The sequence below is a fragment of the Procambarus clarkii genome, chromosome 51 (genome assembly GCF_040958095.1).
Source record: "Procambarus clarkii isolate CNS0578487 chromosome 51, FALCON_Pclarkii_2.0, whole genome shotgun sequence".
Taxonomy (NCBI): domain Eukaryota; kingdom Metazoa; phylum Arthropoda; class Malacostraca; order Decapoda; family Cambaridae; genus Procambarus; species Procambarus clarkii.
In genome coordinates, this window is record NC_091200.1 from 2,256,178 (window position 1) to 2,274,707 (window position 18,530).

Here is an 18,530-nt window from a genome sequence, read left to right on the forward strand (position 1 = left end):
CCCCTGGCTGCCATCTGGGAAGGAACGTTGATGTGACGGTGGGTCTTTACCGAACTATTTTATGCTGCGTGTCTGGGTAGTGTGGCGCGAGGCTGTATATATATATATATATATTTATATATACTGAAGGTGTTGTATTATATGTGTGTGGCAGAAGTATTGTATACAGCTTATCTTGTTCTGGTTCATATTGTCTAGAAAAATAGCGGGGGGTGGTGTGGTGAGTGTGGTGATGGTGGTGATGGTTCTGGTGATGGTGGTGGATGTGGTGGTGATGGTTCTGGTGGTGGGTATCGCGGAGGAGGTAGTGGATGTTGTACTTACTTATCAGTAACTACGTTTGACTGAAATCTAGTTTGAATTATTCTGACCTTCGAATTCCTTGTCGAATCTGGCCTTAAAGTTGTGGATGATGGCGGCTTTTAATTTCTTCTTTCAGTCCATTCTACTAATTAACCCCCAGTGCATGGTCATCTTCTCCTACTTTGTCGATTGCCTCCTCAGTATCTTTTATGTTGTGATCATATTCCCTATTTTTGTCTCGAATCTAGAATAGTGGGATTTTGTTCGCTTAACCTATCCTCGTAGCTAAACCCTCTTAGTTCTCGCACTAATCTTGTTGCAAACCTCTGCACTTTCCGCGTTTTTTGTGTTTTGCAAGATGCAGATTCCAGAAAGGTGCTGTGTATTCTGGTATTGGTGTAACATAGGCTGTATAGATTGTCTTGAAAGAGTGGTTTGGTGATAGTCGTGGTGGTGTGGTGTGTGTGATGGTGATGGGGGTGGTGGTGGTGGTGGTGGTGGTGTAGATAGTGGGTGCGGTGTGTGAGGTGGTGGTGCTGGAGGGTGTGGTGTGTGGGGTGGTGGTGTGTGTGGGGGTGGTGGTGTGTGTGGTGGTGGTGGGTGTGGTGTGTGGGGTGGTGGTGTGTGTGGTGGTGGTGTGTGTGGTGGAGTGGGTGGTGGTGGTGGTGATGGTTGTGGTGTGTGGTGGTGGTAGTGGTGGTGGTGGTGGTGATTGAGAGTAGCGGGTGTGACAGGAGAGGTGAGTGATGCGTCAGGCAGGAGGCGGGCTGCAGCTCCCCGAGAGGAAGGGCGAGTCCCCGGACATGGAAACCGGGATTGCACGTCATCCCCTCAACGACTCCAAGTACCACGGGGGAAATTGGCAAGTTGGCCGCCTCCGTCTGCTGCTGTTGCTTGGCTCAGACGCGGACCCTTCCTGCAAGACGCCTTGAGCACGGGCTCCAGTCCCACAGTTCCTTCCTGCATGATGCCCCAACACGGCTCTTTACTGGTATTGGCTGGACTGCCAATAACACATCTCTGTTCAACAGGAAGACCTTATTGACTGCCAGCACATCTCTGCACAGCAGGAACACCCTACTGACTGGCAGCACATCTCTGCACAGCAGGAACACCCTACTGACTGGCAGCACATCTCTGCACAGCAGGAACACCCTACTGACTGGCAGCACATCTCTGCACAGCAGGAACACCCTACTGACTGGCAGCACATCTCTGCACAACAGGAACACCCTACTGACTGGCAGCACATATCTGCACAGCAGGAACACCCTACTGACTGGCAGCACATCTCTGCACAGCAGGAACACCCTACTGACTGGCAGCACATCTCTGCACAGCAGGAACACCCTACTGACTGGCAGCACATCTCTGCACAGCAGGAACACCCTACTGACTGGCAGCACATCTCTGCACAACAGGAACACCCTACTGACTGGCAGCACATCTCTGCACAGCAGGAACACCCTACTGACTGGCAGCACATCTCTGCACAGCAGGAACACCCTACTGACTGGCAGCACATCTCTGCACAGCAGGAACACCCTACGCACCTCTACTTTGACGATCTCCTTGTTCGTGTTTGTTTACTTGCTTAGACGCCCTGCTTAGTTCTCCCTTGAGGTCTTCCAATCTCATTATTCAGTCCCATGTTGGACATGTAAACACGAGTCTTCTCAAGGTCAACCTATCCACTTTCTTTCTAATTGGCACTCTATTTTTTTCCGGTCCTTTGTTTATCCGTTTCTCTGCCTGGCTCTTTGTCATCCTAGCTCTCTCTCTTTCTCTGCCTAGCCTTCGATATCCAAATGGTCTCCTCTCCTCTCCTCTCCTCTCCTCTCCTCTCCTCTCCTCTCCTCTCCTCTCCTCTCCTCTTTTCTCACTGTCCTTTCGTTGCCTGTAGATATGTTTCATTTTCTGTCCTCTTTTTTGTGTGACCTTGTCTCTCCTTGTTGGCCTCTCTCACTGTTTCTGCCTGGCACTATCTTTCTCTGCCTGGTATATATGTATATGTATGTATATATGTATATGTATGTGTATGTATATATGTATATGTATATATGTGTACATGTATGTATGAGTATGTGTACATGTATATATAACATTAGTAATTGTGTGACTAGCGTCAAAAGATTGTTATTTGCTTAGCTAAACGAACTAGAGGGTTCAGTTCCTGAACCGATTATGTGTCTCTGTAACCCTTTACACCACCGCCCACGGGATGGGTATGGGGTGCATAATAAAGAAAGTAATTGAATTGCCTGGTACTATCTCTCCCTGCCTGGTCCCTCACAAGTCTTGTCCTCATCTACCTGCATGGTACCCGCGGTTATGGGATGGGTATTCTCCTCCACGGCCGGTCCCTTCCTATTAAATTTTCGAAAGTCCCTTTCTCCCATTTGCTTTCCACCTGCCCTTCTGTCCTGTTCCTTCCCTCTCTCTCTCTTCTCTCTCTCTCTCTTCTCTATCTCCTGTTCTTTCCTCTTCCCTCACGGTATCTTAAGGCAGTTCTCACCCCGTAGAGTATTTTCATTACTTCGCTTGCTGGCGCTGGTGAGGTGCGGGCGTCCCATCAGGGCACTCGGCGAGGTTGCCCGCTACCTGGAGCGTCTCTCCACTGCTTCTGCAGGATCATGGGTCAGTCACTACTAGCGTAGTTATGGTGCCCTTGTTCTCTCTCTCTCTCTCTCTCTCTCTCTCTCTCTCTCTCTCTCTCTCTCTCTCTCTCTCTCTCTCTCTCTCTCTCTCTCTCTCTCTCTTTCTCTCTCTTTCTCTCTCTTATCTCACACCAACACATACACACACACACACATATGGAAGACGGTATGGAAGATGGCTAATATGGTCCCATTATACAAAAAGGGTAACAGACAAGAGGCACTGAACTACAGGCCAGTGTCCTTGACTTGAATACCATGCAAGGTGATGAAGAAGATTGTGAGAAAAAATCCTGGTAACACATCTGGAGAGAAGAGACTTCGTGACAAATCGCCAACATGGGTTCAGGGAGGGTAAATTCTTGCCTTACTGGCTTAATAGAATTCTACGATCAGGTGACACAGATTAAGCAAGAAAGAGAGGGCTGGGCGGACTGCATTTTCTTGGACTGTCGGAAAGCCTTTGACACAGTACCCCATAAAAGGCTGGTACGTAAGCTAGAGAGACAGGCAGGAGTAACTGGTAGGGCGCTCCAGTGGATAAGGGAGTACCTAAGCAATAGGAAGCAGAGAGTTACAGTGAGGGGTGAGACCTCAGAATGGCGGGAAGTCACCAGTGGAGTCCAACAGGGCTCTGTACTCGGACCTATCCTGTTTCTGATATACGTAAACGATCTCCCGGAGGATATAGACTCATTCCTCTCAATGTTTGCTGACGACGCCAAAATTATGAGAAGGATTAAGACAGAGGAGGATTGCTTAAGGTTTCAAGAAGACCTAGACAAACTGAAGGAATGGTCGAACAAATGGTTGTTGAAGTTTAATTCAAGCAAATGTAATGTAATGAAGATAGGTGTAGGAAGCAGGAGACCAGATACAAGGTATCATTTGGGAGATTAAATTCTCCAAGAGTCAGAGAGAGAGAGAGAAAGACTTGGGGTTAATATCACGCCAGACCTGTCCCCTGAAGCCCATATCAAGAGGATAACATTAGCGGCATATGCCAGGTTGGCCAACATACGAACAGCATTTAGAAACTTGTGTAAGGAATCATTCAGAACTTTGTATACCACATATATTAGACCAATCCTGGAGTATGCAGCTCCAGCATGGAGTACATATCTAGTCAAGCATAAGACTAAACTGGAGAAGGTTCAAAGGTTTGCCACCAGACTAGTACCCGAGCTGAGAGGTATGAGCTACGAGGAGAGACTACGGGAGTTGAACCTCACATCGCTGGAAGACAGAAGAGTTAGGGAGGACATGATCACCACATACAGGATTCTCAAAGGAATTGATAGGGTAGATAAGGACATGCTATTTAACACAAGGGGCACACGCACTAGGGGACACAGGTGGAAACTGAGTGCCAAAATGAGCCACAGAGATATTAGAAAGAACTTTTTTAGTGTCAGAGTGGTTAACAAATGGAATGCATTAGGGAGTGATGTGGTGGAGGCTGACTCCATACACAGTTTCATGTGTATATATTATAGAGCCCAATAGGCTCAAGAACCTGTACACCTGATGATTGACAGTTGAGAGGCGAGACCAAAGAGCCAGAGCTCAATCCCCTCAAGCACAAATAGGTGAGTACACACACACACACACACACACACACACACACACACACACACACACACACACACACACACACACACACACACACACACACACACATAGAGGGCCTGTGGCTGAGTGGTCAGCGATCGGGATTCGTAGTTCTAGGGATAGGGGATCGCCACACTAAGGCGCTGAAAGAGAAAACTGGCGGCTCTAGGGTCCCTAGTTGTTTCAATTAGCTTGGACCCTCAGCTCCTTCAAAAAACTGGCAGCACTTTTACCCGGTGTGGGTGTGTATGTGAAAAAAAATAAGATTGACAGTTGAGAGGCGGGCAGAGCTCATCCCCCGCAATCACAACTAGGTGATTACGGGGGATCATCATCCAAGCTCTGTATTACAAACCAGTTTCATTGTCACCCGCAGCAGTCGGTCTGAAGAAACGCACAAACAGACTACTCTTACAGCATTTAGGAAAATGTGTCTTGTCTCTAAACGTAAACATTACCTGTTTACCAACGACAAAAAGGTGATTAGGAGAGTCAGAAGAGGAGAATACTGCGAGAGCTCAGAGGGAGACTAGTGCGCACCGCAGCGTTGATCAGAGTGGTAGCTGCTGGAGTTCAACCAAGGCAAATGCGTATTTCACATAATCACTTTAAAATTCAATATCAATGCCACATTACATATGCTAAATACTTTATTACATTGTGGAGGATAGATTGTCAACTTCAATCTGTTCAACGGAGTTTTTCAGACTTGACGCGTTCTTGCCTTCTTTTGATAATTACTTGGCGGGATAATGACTGCAATCTGTCGCCAGACGCCCACATCAGTGTCTTCAGCAGCATACGGAAGCTTAGCTGATGTAACCACTGTTTTACTATGCAGGCGAGGAGTCACAATAACGAGGTTGAAGTATGTTGACCAGACCAAACCCTAGAAGGTGAAGATATGACGATGTTTCGGTCCGTCCTGGACCATTCTCAAGTCGATTGTGAGAAAGGTCCAGGACGGACCGAAACGTCGTCGTCCCTTCACCTTCTAGTGTGTGGTCTGGTCAACACTGTTTTACTAATCTGAACAACGAGACGTTTAGAATTTCGCATACCCATTATGTCAGACCAACTCCGGAATATGAGTCATCATCTCGTTAAACACAATAGGAAAATGGAAAAAAGTTGAGAAGCATGTCTTAGACCTGAGAGATATCAGTAACGAGAGACTAATTAAGCCTCACGCCACTGGAAAAGAGGAAAAAATAGGAGAGATATAATAACCACAAAAAATACCCAAGGGAATATACAAGCCAGAAAAGCCCAATGAATATACCATGAACAGTATAAGGAGCAAACAAATGAAAATTAAATATCCAAATATACCACAGACACATTAGATATAAAGTTTTCAGTGTCAGTATTGTCATCAAATGGAATCCGGCGAGAAGGTAGACTGCACCACACACAGCTTTACATGTAAATATTGTAAAGACCAAGAGATTCTAGAACCTAATCGCCAGTTATTCAAAGATTGCGAGGCTGGACCCAAGAGCCATAGCTCACCCCTCACAAACACAAAAGGTGAGCACAGTTAGTTGAATACCAAGATGCATTCATCGCTCCTTCGTGCGAATCTTCTGTTCATGTGTTCAACCGGGAACAAGGAACATGACACGCTATCATGCGTGACACATTACATGTAGGAATGTATGTGTCATGACACGCTGTCATGCATGACACATTACATGTAGTCATGTATGTATCATGTCACGTTGTCATGCGTAGACTAAGACTAGCCTATAACCTCACCTTGTTGTCATAGACAGTGTTTAACAGCCTTATGACTAGACTGGTGACCTAGAGAGAAATAGAAACAAATAAACAGGACGAAAACATATATTCGACCAAGAAACTGAACAAATACACCAAACATTCTGCCCGAATATTGCTGTGTTTTGTGTTCCATTACGTTGGTGTTGGAAGCTTCCCTGCACAAGCATGGCTCACTGCCTCTGTGCATCGTAGCGTTCCCAGCAAGACTTTCCTCTAGAATTGCATCCTGCGCCGCTGTCGTGGCCGAGGAGGGCGGCAGGACGCAGAAGGCGTTGAGCGCCTTCAGCTGCTACAACGGAAGAGGAGCTGTCGCTAGCCCGGAAACGAAGAAAAGTACGAGTCTCGCTCTTCCTTTACAGGAATGTACCATTACAGGGGTCGGACCGGGCCTAGATGTGTGGGGTGGTGTCCTTCCCTTTAATGGCTGCTCACAGGAAGGAAGGGAGGGACAGAGGAGGGAGGGAGAGGGACAGACAAACGCATCAGAGACAGCACCAGCCCACCAGAGACAGCACCAGCCCACCAGAGACAGCACCAGCCCACCAGAGACAGCACCAACCCACCAGAGACAGCACCAGCCCACCAGAGACAGTACCAACCCACCAGAGACAGCACCAGCCCACCAGAGACAGTACCAACCCACCAGAGACAGCACCAGCCCACCAGAGACAGCACCAGCCCACCAGAGACAGCACCAGCCCACCAGAGACAGCACCAGCCCACCAGAGACAGCACCAGTCCACTAGAGACAGCACCAGCCCACCAGAGACAGCACCGGCCCACCAGAGACAGCACCAGCCCACCAGAGACAGCACCAGCCCACCAGAGACAGCACCAGCCCACCAGAGACAGTACCAGTCCACCAGAGACAGCACCAGCCCACCAGAGACAGCACCAGCCCACCAGAGACAGCACCAGCCCACCAGAGACAGCACCAGCCCACCAGAGACAGCACCAGCCCACCAGAGACAGTACCAGTCCACCAGAGACAGCACCAGCCCACCAGAGACAGCACCAGCCCACCAGAGACAGTACCAACCCACCAGAGACAGCACCAGCCCACCAGAGACAGTACCAACCCACCAGAGACAGCACCAGCCCACCAGAGACAGCACCAGCCCACCAGAGACAGCACCAGCCCACCAGAGACAGTACCAACCCACCAGAGACAGCACCAGCCCACCAGAGACAGCACCAGCCCACCAGAGACAGCACCAACCCACCAGAGACAGCACCAGCCCACCAGAGACAGCACCAGCCCACCAGAGACAGCACCAGCCCACCAGAGACAGCACCAGCCCACCAGAGACAGCACCAACCAACCAGAGACAGCACCAGCCCACCAGAGACAGCACCAGCCCACCAGAGACAGCACCAGCCCACCAGAGACAGCACCAGCCCACCAGAGACAGCACCAACCAACCACAGAGCCCTCTCAAAACCTACTCATCTCACTCCCTTCGTTACTAATACCGCTGTGTGGAGCACCCGTTACTAGGGGCTCACGCCACCTTACCAGTGGTGAACACCGGGGCAAATGGTGGCCATGATCACCTTGTGTTGGAAGCTGTGGGGATGACGTCTGCAAGAATAGCGAGATTGATTGTGGTGATGATGGTGGCTATTCGTGCAGTGACGCCCGCCCGTTAATGACGTCTCGTGGCTGTGGTTAGGAGTGATGGCTGAGAAGACATGGATAAGGATTTTGACTATAAAGCTGGGATGGGTGTGTCGGCGAGGGCTTTTTTTTTACGGGCTATTCATGCCCGTGCCACCTCTTGGGTGGCTTAATCTTCATCATATTCATCATCATCGTCGACGAGGCGCACAACAGCAATGGTCAGCACTGTTAATAACTATAAGTTAAGGTAAAGAGTGTTTAAACTTATGAGAGAGAGAGAGAGAGAGAGAGAGAGAGAGAGAGAGAGAGAGAGAGAGAGAGAGAGAGAGAGAGAGAGAGAGAGAGAGAGAGAGAGAGAGAGAGAGACAGAGAGACAGAGGGATTAGTCACTTGGATTAGCGACTGTGCCATGGGATTAGTCTCTCGTGATAGCTGTGATGGCTGTAGTAAATCCTCCAGCCATTGCCTTGTTACAACCCCACGTCCAATGGCACAGTACCCATTAACACCCACAAGAATTCATACATGTAAGAACGACCAATAACCCGCCACTCACTACACCTCTGGGCCGTCACACTGCAACATCATGAACAACCTAAATAATGAATTCAGGATTTTGTGAAGAATTTATTGCAATATTCTATATTCATTCTTATATTTTTTTGCATTTGAAAGATTATCAGATCCATAATGCAGGTGGGACGTCTCGAGCGACGCTCCGAGCTACACCTCCTGGGGCCAAATTCACGAAAGTGTTTGCCTAATTAGGCAAACACTTACGAACTTGTACATCTTTTCTCAATCTTTGGCGGCATTGTTTACAATTATTAAACAGTTAATGAGCTCCGAAGCACCAGGAGGCTGTTTATATTAATAACAACAGTTGAATGGGAAGTTTTCATGCTTGTAAACTGTTTAATAAATGTAACCAAAGCCGTCAAAGGTTGAGGAAAGATGTACACGTTCGTAAGTGCTTGCGTAAGTGCTTTCGTGAATCTGGCCCCTGCTACTTAAACTTTTAAGATCATTACTCAAGTGCTTTCTTCTCATAATCACCTTACCTAATTACCAATTTGAAATAGTCGTAATCAAATATTCCCTCCGACTGAACATTAATAGTCGCCACAAAAGCGACATGAATTACCAGCAACAGAGACCGACCAACGAAGGACAAGATAACGAGGATAGCGAGTACCAACGCGATGATGCTGGAGTCGTTAACGTGCAGAGATGACTGGCTGTGGCGGTAAGGCCGGCACGACAATACGACTGGTCACGACAACGTCCGTAAAAGCGCCGTTAGTGCTGATTGGGTTATGACGCGTCAACGACAGGCTAACGAAGCGTAAATGTAACAACGACAATTTAAGGAGATGTAAATCAAAACTGAGCTTAGAGATTATAGCAGGATGCATTCGTAACGTGAGTTACAGCTACGTACAAAATGCGACCTGTTAGTCAGAAGGACGGGTTGCTCAGTCGATTAAGACAGTGTCTGGGATGCTTCCGGACGCAGGTTCGAATCCTCGTCACGGTTCTTGTGGATTTGTTCGTTTGTTGCCGGGTAGCTGCGTTATACCCAAACCTTCCTTTTCTCCCTCACTCTCCCTCCGCACCATTGGACAGTCCCGCGGCGTCTGGTGCGTATATTCTACGCCATTAATATTTCCTCATGAATATGTAATAATCTCTCACTTGCTCCGGGTGCGCCACAGAGTCGTCAGTTCACCGGCCTTGAGGCGAAATTAATTAATCAGCTTAACCAGTTCGGGCTGAATTGCGACGCGATAAATATTGCGTCAATAGGGGAGTGGGGGAGTCTGGGGGGGGGGGGGTGTTGAGATAAGCTTAAGGCAAGAAACTTTGCTGGGGACGGTAACTGGGGGAGTCAATACAGTATGAAGGATTTGTTACTGGAAACTTTATTTGCGTATGACGAACAATATTCAACAAGCGATGAGTCACAATAACGTGGCTAAAGTATGTTGGCCAGACCATTCACAATCGACTTGAGAATGGTCCAGGACGGACCGAAACGTCGTCGTCCCTTCACCTTCTAGTGTGTGGTCTGGTCAACAATATTCAACAATTCAGCGGAATGGTCCGAGGATGGCGTAAAAATTTACTTCAATCCGTGTGCGTATGGGGGCCTCCGGCCTCTCCCATAAAACTACATTAACAATGCCTTGAGATACATGTACAACTCTCTCAAGCTTCCCAATGTATCGTATACTACAACATTCATTTCTTACACTAATAAACATAATTTTTTTTTCTACTTATGATATTATTTCCAATGGATTCTTAGAGGAAATCAGAAAGCTGATGTGCTTTACTAAACGATACACCAGAATGTGGACGTCGTGGGCCTTCCTGATCGTAGAAGCCTGGTCTTCTGAGGAGGCCCTGATTCAGTAGTTAGCTCAAGACAGTAGAATTATTCCTCATTTGCATACGGACAGTACACTTGAGACTGGAGAGGTTAAGTTGAGAATATAATTAATTACTGTGATGAAATTTGATGCGAAAACTAGTCTTTAAAAAGACTTTTAAAAGTCTTTCACTAATCTAATGTAAGTCTCGGTGTTTGATATTCCAGACCCTCACAGCTGTGAGGGATGGTTGTGAGTGCCGGCTGCAAATATTAAATAATTCTTCGTAGACTATATGTAATGAAAACTAAACGGTATTTGAGATTCCAAAACCCTGATACTTGATCGTCACATCTCCAGGGAGACAAACAGAGGCGCACACACTGACTTCCCGTACATGACACACAGCGTGCTAATTGCTCAATGAGGGACATAATCAATATTAGTCATGTACTTACATCAAATGAAAGCGTAGCGAGGAGTACCATAAGTGGTGACCTCAATGGTGGGGGTTGTGGTGGTGGTGGTGGTCAATGGTTGTGGTGGTGGTGGTCTATGGTTGTGGTGGTCTATGGTTGTGGTGGTCTATGGTTGTGGTGGTGGTGGTCTATGGTTGTGGTGGTGGTGGTCTATGGTTGTGGTGGTGGTGGTCTATGGTTGTGGTGGTCTATGGTTGTGGTGGTGGTGGTGGTCAATGGTTGTGGTGGTGGTGGTCTATGGTTGTGGTGGTCTATGGTTGTGGTGGTGGTGGTCTATGGTTGTGGTGGTGATGGTGTTGATCTATGGTTGTGGTGGTGGTGATCTATGGTTGTGGTAGTGTTGGTCTATGGTTGTGGAGGGTTTGATACTGAGGTTGCGTGTGTGTTACAATGTATTGTTGTTGTTGTTGTTATAATGCAACATCAGAGCTTGCAATGTGTTTGTTGTGAAATACAACGGTTGCATCAGTGGCAGCAATGCCACTATATGGCTTCTGACTTCGTAAATCCTTGCATCATGTACAGGAAAAGTATTTTCCCGCTTTGACGAGCGACCGCTCATGCTTCCCCTTCCTCGGGGGGACCGCGCCACTCAACACAATTTAGAGAGTTGCTATTGAATCTCACACTACCGTTCCAGATTGTGGGCTGGGCAGATGGTTGAGGAAGGGTTACACTTGTGCCAATATACAATATACTTCTGCGCTGTTTCCTACTGACACCAACAGTTTACTTGCTCTGGCAGCCCACCAACTTGGACAGGTAGACCGCAGCTCTGACCTCCTCCCGGAGAAGAGGTAAGACCATTCAACCGTCTGGATTCAGTCTCACTGATAGCAAATTTTCAAGATAAGAATTGTTGCTTAACTGGGCTGTATTTCATATCCGACCTGTCCTCTTAAAAAGAACGTCGCTTTTGGCCGTTTCCCCGTATGGCCGAATTTGGACGTAATTTGAAAATGAAAAAAAAATTAAAATAAATTTTGGATTTTTTTTTCAACAACAGTAAGTTAAGGGTCCTCTGATAGGTTAGGTGGGCAGGAAATTCTCATAAAGTTTCAAAACGTTATGAAAAACGTTAATTTAAAGTGTCCTCTCATAACCTCTGCGCGTACGCCGGACGACTCAAATAGAAAACGGAACAGAACGTCCCTTTTGTGAGTCGATTTAATTTCAAATTACGTCCAAATTTGGCCATAGCGCGCATACGAGCCAAAAGTGACGTTATTTTTAAGAGGACGGGTTGGTCTAACAGCCTTAGGGTGGTCTGGTTGACCAGACCACCAATCCTCTAGACCTGGTTAAGAGATAGTACATCGTAAAGATGTCTCGAAGCACTTGGAAGACGTTTAACACATTCGAAGAGCAAGCGATTTAGCATTAGACAGGAGTCCTGAGCCGGGAAGGATTGTCTAGGCACCAATCCTTAACTGTTCACCTCTATACACCCAGCAGTAACTGGGTACCTGGTTGTTAACCGGGTGGCGGTTCGTGTTTAGGGGAAAACTAGTGGGTATAAGGCTTATACCACCAGCTATGGGAAAGGGGGACGTTCTCAGCCTGCTAACAGGAGTCATCAGTCCATGTGCCCACTTGTGTGAAAAATGAAAAATCTGCAGTGGTTCGTATTTATATTATAAAATTAAAGAATAAAAAATGATTCAAACTTTTACATTTTTAGTGATTTTGGAGAAATTATTACATTTAATTCGGCTGTTCTAAGATTTTAACATTATAGAAAAATAGTGAAAAATCGTTGCAATCTTGACTAGACCACTTGCAAGGTTTAATATCCAGTCTCAGTGTCCTTCTATACTTCTCTTATGATTTTGTAATTATGTAATTTATCCCATGTATTATATATGCGCTTGTAATGTTAACGATTGGCTCTTCATGTTAACCTTTGTTAACCTCAATAAATAGTTGACCTCACTTTCATTATGACATTTAACCATTTATATCACAACGCTCCATAAATTAAGGTGTAATATGCAGGATTAAATTCATTTTAGCTACGGCGCGATAAAAACTTTGGCTCTGAATTCCGATCTAACATTTAATTTCTCCAAACTTTAATCAACTCGCTTGGGAAACTTCACTAAAATCCAGTACCTCTTTTGGGATATTTTATTCACACACACACGCACTCACGCACACGCACATACGCACACACACACACACACACACACACACACACACACACACACACACACACACACACACACACACACACACAGCAGGAGACCAGATACAAGGTATCATTTGGAAGATGAAATACTTCAAGAGTCAAAGAGAGAGAAAGACCTGGAGGTTGATATCACACCAGACCTGTCCTCTGAAGCTCATATCACGAGGATAACATCAGCGGCATATGCCAGGTTGGCTAACATAAGAACGACCTTTAGAAACTTGTGTAAGGAATCTTTCAGAACGTTATATACCACATATGTCAGACCAATCCTGGAGTATGCGGCTCCAGCATGGAGTCCATATCTAGTCAAGCATAAGACTAAACTGGAAAAGGTTCAAAGGTTTGCCACCAGACTAGTACCCGAGCTGAGAAGTATGAGCTACGAGGAGAGACTACGGGAATTAAACCTCACTTCGTTGGAAGACAGAAGAGTTAGGGGGGGACATGATCATCACATTCAAGATTCTCAAGGGAATCGACAGGGTTGATAAAGACAGGCTATTTAACACAAGGGGAATACGCACTAGGGGACACAGGTGGAAACTGAGTGCCCAATTGAGCCATAGAGATATTAGAAAAAACTTTTTTAGTGTCAGAGTGGTTGACAAATGGAATGCATTAGGAAGTAATGTGGTGGAGGCTGACTCCATACACAGTTTCAAGTGTAGATATGATAGAGCCCAATAGGCTCAGGAACCTGTACACCTGTTGATTGACGGTTAAGAGGCGGGACCAAAGAGCCAGAGCTCAACCCCCGCAAGCACAAATAGGTGAGTACACACACAGACACACACATACACACACACACACACACACACACACACACACACACACACACACACACACACACACACATACACACACACACACACACACACACACACACACACACACACACACACACACATACACACACACACACACACACACACACACACACACAAACACACACACACACACACACACACACACACACACACATACACACACACACACACACACACACACACACACACACACACACACACACACACATACACACACACACACACACACACACACACACACACACACACACACATTCACATTACACTACACTGAAGGAGATGTGGAATCAGTAATGGATTTAAATGGTAATTGACAAAGTAGACACAGCAGCATTGTTCAGAGCTAAGAACAGAAGAACGAGGGGAAGATATATATGGAAACTAAACACAAACGAATCACAGAGATGTAAAATACGCTTTTAAATGTGTAATATGATTAAAACGTTGGAACCGGGTCATTGAAGTAATCAAAAAACGTTCGGAAGGCCACTTCATTTCATCCCATCTCACCCTTGGGATGAACACCTCATCCCAACTCCCCCTTGACTCCCTCAGCCTAACCTCCTCTTTGATCCCCACCCTCGTCCCTACTCCCCTTTCACCACTCAGTAGCCTAGCTAGACCCTTAAGGCACCTGTAAGTGTACCGTTGTCGTACCGCATCTCTTCCTGCTTTCAGTTCACATATACACCTTTATAAACATGTCAGACGGCCTAGGCTAACTTTTAGTTCAATTTAGACCGAGTTTGGATATCATTTTACTGTGTTATTTTTATATTTGTGAACTACAGTAGCTCGGTGATATTTCAAACATAGTGACGGGTTATATTGTAGCTTCGGGCAATATTTCCTTGCCCACAAGAGCAGAGCCAGCCCATTCGGATGTGGTTGTGTGATGTAATTGGCTAAGTTTTTGAATTGGCCCGCCAATCGGAGCGTGACTCCCGAGGGGGAGCTGCCAGGCAGTCATTAGCTATTGAGACCTCAGTGTACCTTGATGAAGGCGGATGTACTGAATGGCGTTCCATTATTGATGAAGATTTAACGTCATACGACGAGGCAGACTGAAAGAGCAGAGCCTAGGGATCGGCATTGCATTGAGAACGGCGGAGGTAGGATCTTCAAGTGACGAAGATCTGGATTTCCATGAGTTAGTGAGGAGCTAGGAGAGGTCTGCTGGTCGATGGGTCCAGCCACGATCTGAGGAATGCTAGTGCTCTGGGAACATCTTTTGACAACATCCAGGCTGTAATGAACTCGGATTGATAAGAGTGGTAAGGTAGTCATGCCCGTGACACCTTTTGGGTGGCTTAATCTACTTCAATCAATCTGTGTGCGTGTTCTTCATCAGTGGTGAGGTACTGTTGTTCTCATTAACAACCCCGAGGTTCTTAAACATCAAGTGAATAGTCCCGGTCGAGGAAGATCAGTTATGCAAGGTAAGGAGAACAGTGCCAGGCCTGTGAAGTTATGACACTACTGTGATATTATGACTGCAGTGACAACATTAGTGGTAGCCTGAGTCAATAGTAGAGTCCCTGTTCCTACAGCGAAGGGAGAAACATTAATGTGGCAGCCCGATAGTAGAAGAAAGTTTTAGTGGATAAAAACATATAACGTTTGCGGCTGTCTCATGCCAGTGAGGGCCACAAACTTTGGTATAGTATTTGCGGGACGTATCTCTATACCCGATTGTCTAGAATTGTAGCAGAATTTATGGACTGGTGCAAGAGTCAGAGAGAAGAGAGATCCCCAAGAAAATGTCACAGAATAATGAGAGAGCCAGGAGAAAGCCTGTGAGGTCACCCACAACATGACAGGGCAATTTTAGCGCCAAGAATGAGTGACCTATGCAAGCAAGGACACCCCCGGATAATGGTCATGACCCCATATGAGCAAGAGAGAGAGAGACCCCCCGAAGGACTCTTCTCACAGTGTCCCCAGAGTGAGGTGGGGGTCGAGTGCGGGAGTTCAACTGATGAACCTCCGCAACCAACAATTTCTCACTCGGCTGGCCTTGGGTCCTTACAGGGCGTCATCTTCCTCAGCGGGGCGCCAACAATTCTTCACAATGAGCTATTGCGTCCAGTGCAGACTCCACTTATCTCTCTCGCAATGCACAAAAATAAATGTGGGGCTGGATACCTCCCTAGTTCATACTGACTTCCTCAGGCAGCTCGGCCATAGCCTCATACTGAGAGTTGGGAGACCTGTGGCCTGGGTTAAAATTTTTAAGGGGTTTATATATATATATTTATATATATTTGTATTTGTATAGGTGTATTTGCGGCGAGGTGGTGGCTGACAGGTACGGTCACCATGGCCTACTCTGCCAAAGCACAGGGGGATGGCACTCGAGGCACAGTGAAGTTAACGACATCATCAAGAGGAGCCTCACCACAGCTGGATGCCCAGCTGAAAGAGAGCCCCGTTACCTAACGCCCCGTAACTCTGATGCTCTTATTGGTCGCCCGGATGGTATCACAGTGAACCCCTGGAAGAATGGCAAGCAGTTGGTATGGGACTACACGTGCGTATCAACCCTGGCTAACACCTACATTAACCTCAGTGTTGCACAACCAGGTGGCGCTGCCACCCACAGGGAAGCAGCCAAATCCCGTAAGTATAGAGAACTGGATCACCACTACAATTTTGTCCCCATTGCTTCTGAGACGCTCGGCGCCTGGGGTAAAAGTGCTACCAGTTTTTTGAAGGAACTGGGTTCTAGGCTCATTGAAACAACAAGGGACCCGAGAGCTGCAAGCTTTCTTTTCCAGCGCCTCAGTGTGGCGATACAGAGGGGAAATGCGCACTGCATCCAGGGTTCCTGCCTGCCATCTGAGGAGCTGGAGGAACTCGACAACCTATGACAACCATCTTTGTAACCCATATGTAACTCCTTTTTTGTAACAAAGTTCAAATAAAGTAAATATATATGTGTACATACAAAAGAATGGGGGTGGTAGGAGAAGATAATATTAGTGTTCAGTGAGAAACCACAAGGTCTCCTCTGAATACTTTTTATTTTCTTCTCCGAGGCTATGGGTCCCCACATTGGCACCAGAGGTGGTACCCTCACAAACTTTAAAAAAAAAAAAAAAAAAAAAAAAAAAATATATATATATATATATATATATATATATATATATATATATATATATATATATATATATATATATATATATATATATATATATATATATATTAAGATGAATAGGAAAACCAAGGATATACTGAACATCTTGTATCAGAATCTTTACTTAAAAAAACATAACGTTTCGAATACTTCTCGTATTCATCATCAGATCTAAAAGAAAAAACAGAAATCACAATCAAATAGCTGGTAAACAAAGAACTCATACTGAATATAATTGCCTATCAAAGAAAGGAAAATGCTTAAAAAACAAAACACTTAAGCGCACTTAAAGTGATCAATACAATAAAACTTATTAACTGTCACATATATTAAAAACTAATTTAAAATCCATTAAACTACAAGATGAAATTTATAACTACTAAAACAAACCATTCCATTAAACTTACGTGAAGTGATCAGAAGTGAAACTTGATACCTAAACACATAGATACTAAACACTATAACAAATATTTATATAATGACTACAAATCTGCAAAAAATGTATGTAAAATACAAACAGAATAAACGACTATTATTTAAAACATTAATTAACAAAACAGAATAAACATTATTTATCTAATAATGATAAAATGATATTCTCAATATCTTGCGGCCTCTGTTAAATAGCAACCTTTCAGCTGTTCAATTGTACACTGTATAGTGCACAGTAGGCCCTGTAATTTGATTTTTAGTTTATTTTGGTAGTTTAATTTTGTTTAGTTTACCATGTCTTTGCCCTTTCTTACTTATTTCAAGTCTTAACATTGTACATTAATATAATCTTTTATTTAGGATATATAATAAATTTTTTGGTATTTAATTTTATTTAATATTTGAGTTTTTTATAAGATTTTGGTTAGTACTTTATAATTGTCGTTTATTCTGTTTGTATTTTACATACATTTTTTGCAGATTTGTAGTCATTATATAAATATTTGTTATAGTGTTTAGTATCTATGTGTTTAGGTATCAAGTTTCACTTCTGATCACTTCACGTAAGTTTAATGGAATGGTTTGTTTTAGTAGTTATAAATTTCATCTTGTAGTTTAATGGATTTTAAATTAGTTTTTAATATATGTGACAGTTAATAAGTTTTATTGTATTGATCACTTTAAGTGCGCTTAAGTGTTTTGTTTTTTAAGCATTTTCCTTTCTTTGATAGGCAATTATATTCAGTATGAGTTCTTTGTTTACCAGCTATTTGATTGTGATTTCTGTTTTTTCTTTTAGATCTGATGATGAATACGAGAAGTATTCGAAACGTTATGTTTTTTAAAGTAAAGATTCTGATACAAGATGTTCAGTATATCCCTGGTTTTCCTATTCATCTTAAAATTAAGATTCCCGAAGGGAACATCGATCATAAATATATATATATATATATACATATATATATATATATATATATATATATATATATATATATATATATATATATATATATATATATATATATATATATATATATATAATCAGTGACCGTAAAAAGACGATGATAGCCGAGGCTATTTTGTGTTGCTCACGTGGCCCCACAAAGTGAGGTGATTTGA

At 44.7% G+C, this 18,530-nt stretch overlaps 1 protein-coding gene across 1 annotated transcript in view; it reads left to right on the top strand.

The window, feature by feature from the left end:
• Positions 1-1,049: 1,049 nt before the first annotated feature.
• The window catches only part of LOC138351933 (uncharacterized), a 33,674-nt gene continuing 16,193 nt past the window's right edge, over positions 1,050-18,530 (top strand). The window contains exons 1-4 of the mRNA XM_069304102.1: positions 1,050-1,169; positions 1,335-1,883; positions 8,650-8,728; positions 11,466-11,622. Coding sequence (XP_069160203.1) covers positions 1,050-1,169; positions 1,335-1,883; positions 8,650-8,728; positions 11,466-11,622 — 905 coding nt within the window. The remainder of the gene's footprint in view (positions 1,170-1,334; positions 1,884-8,649; positions 8,729-11,465; positions 11,623-18,530) is intronic.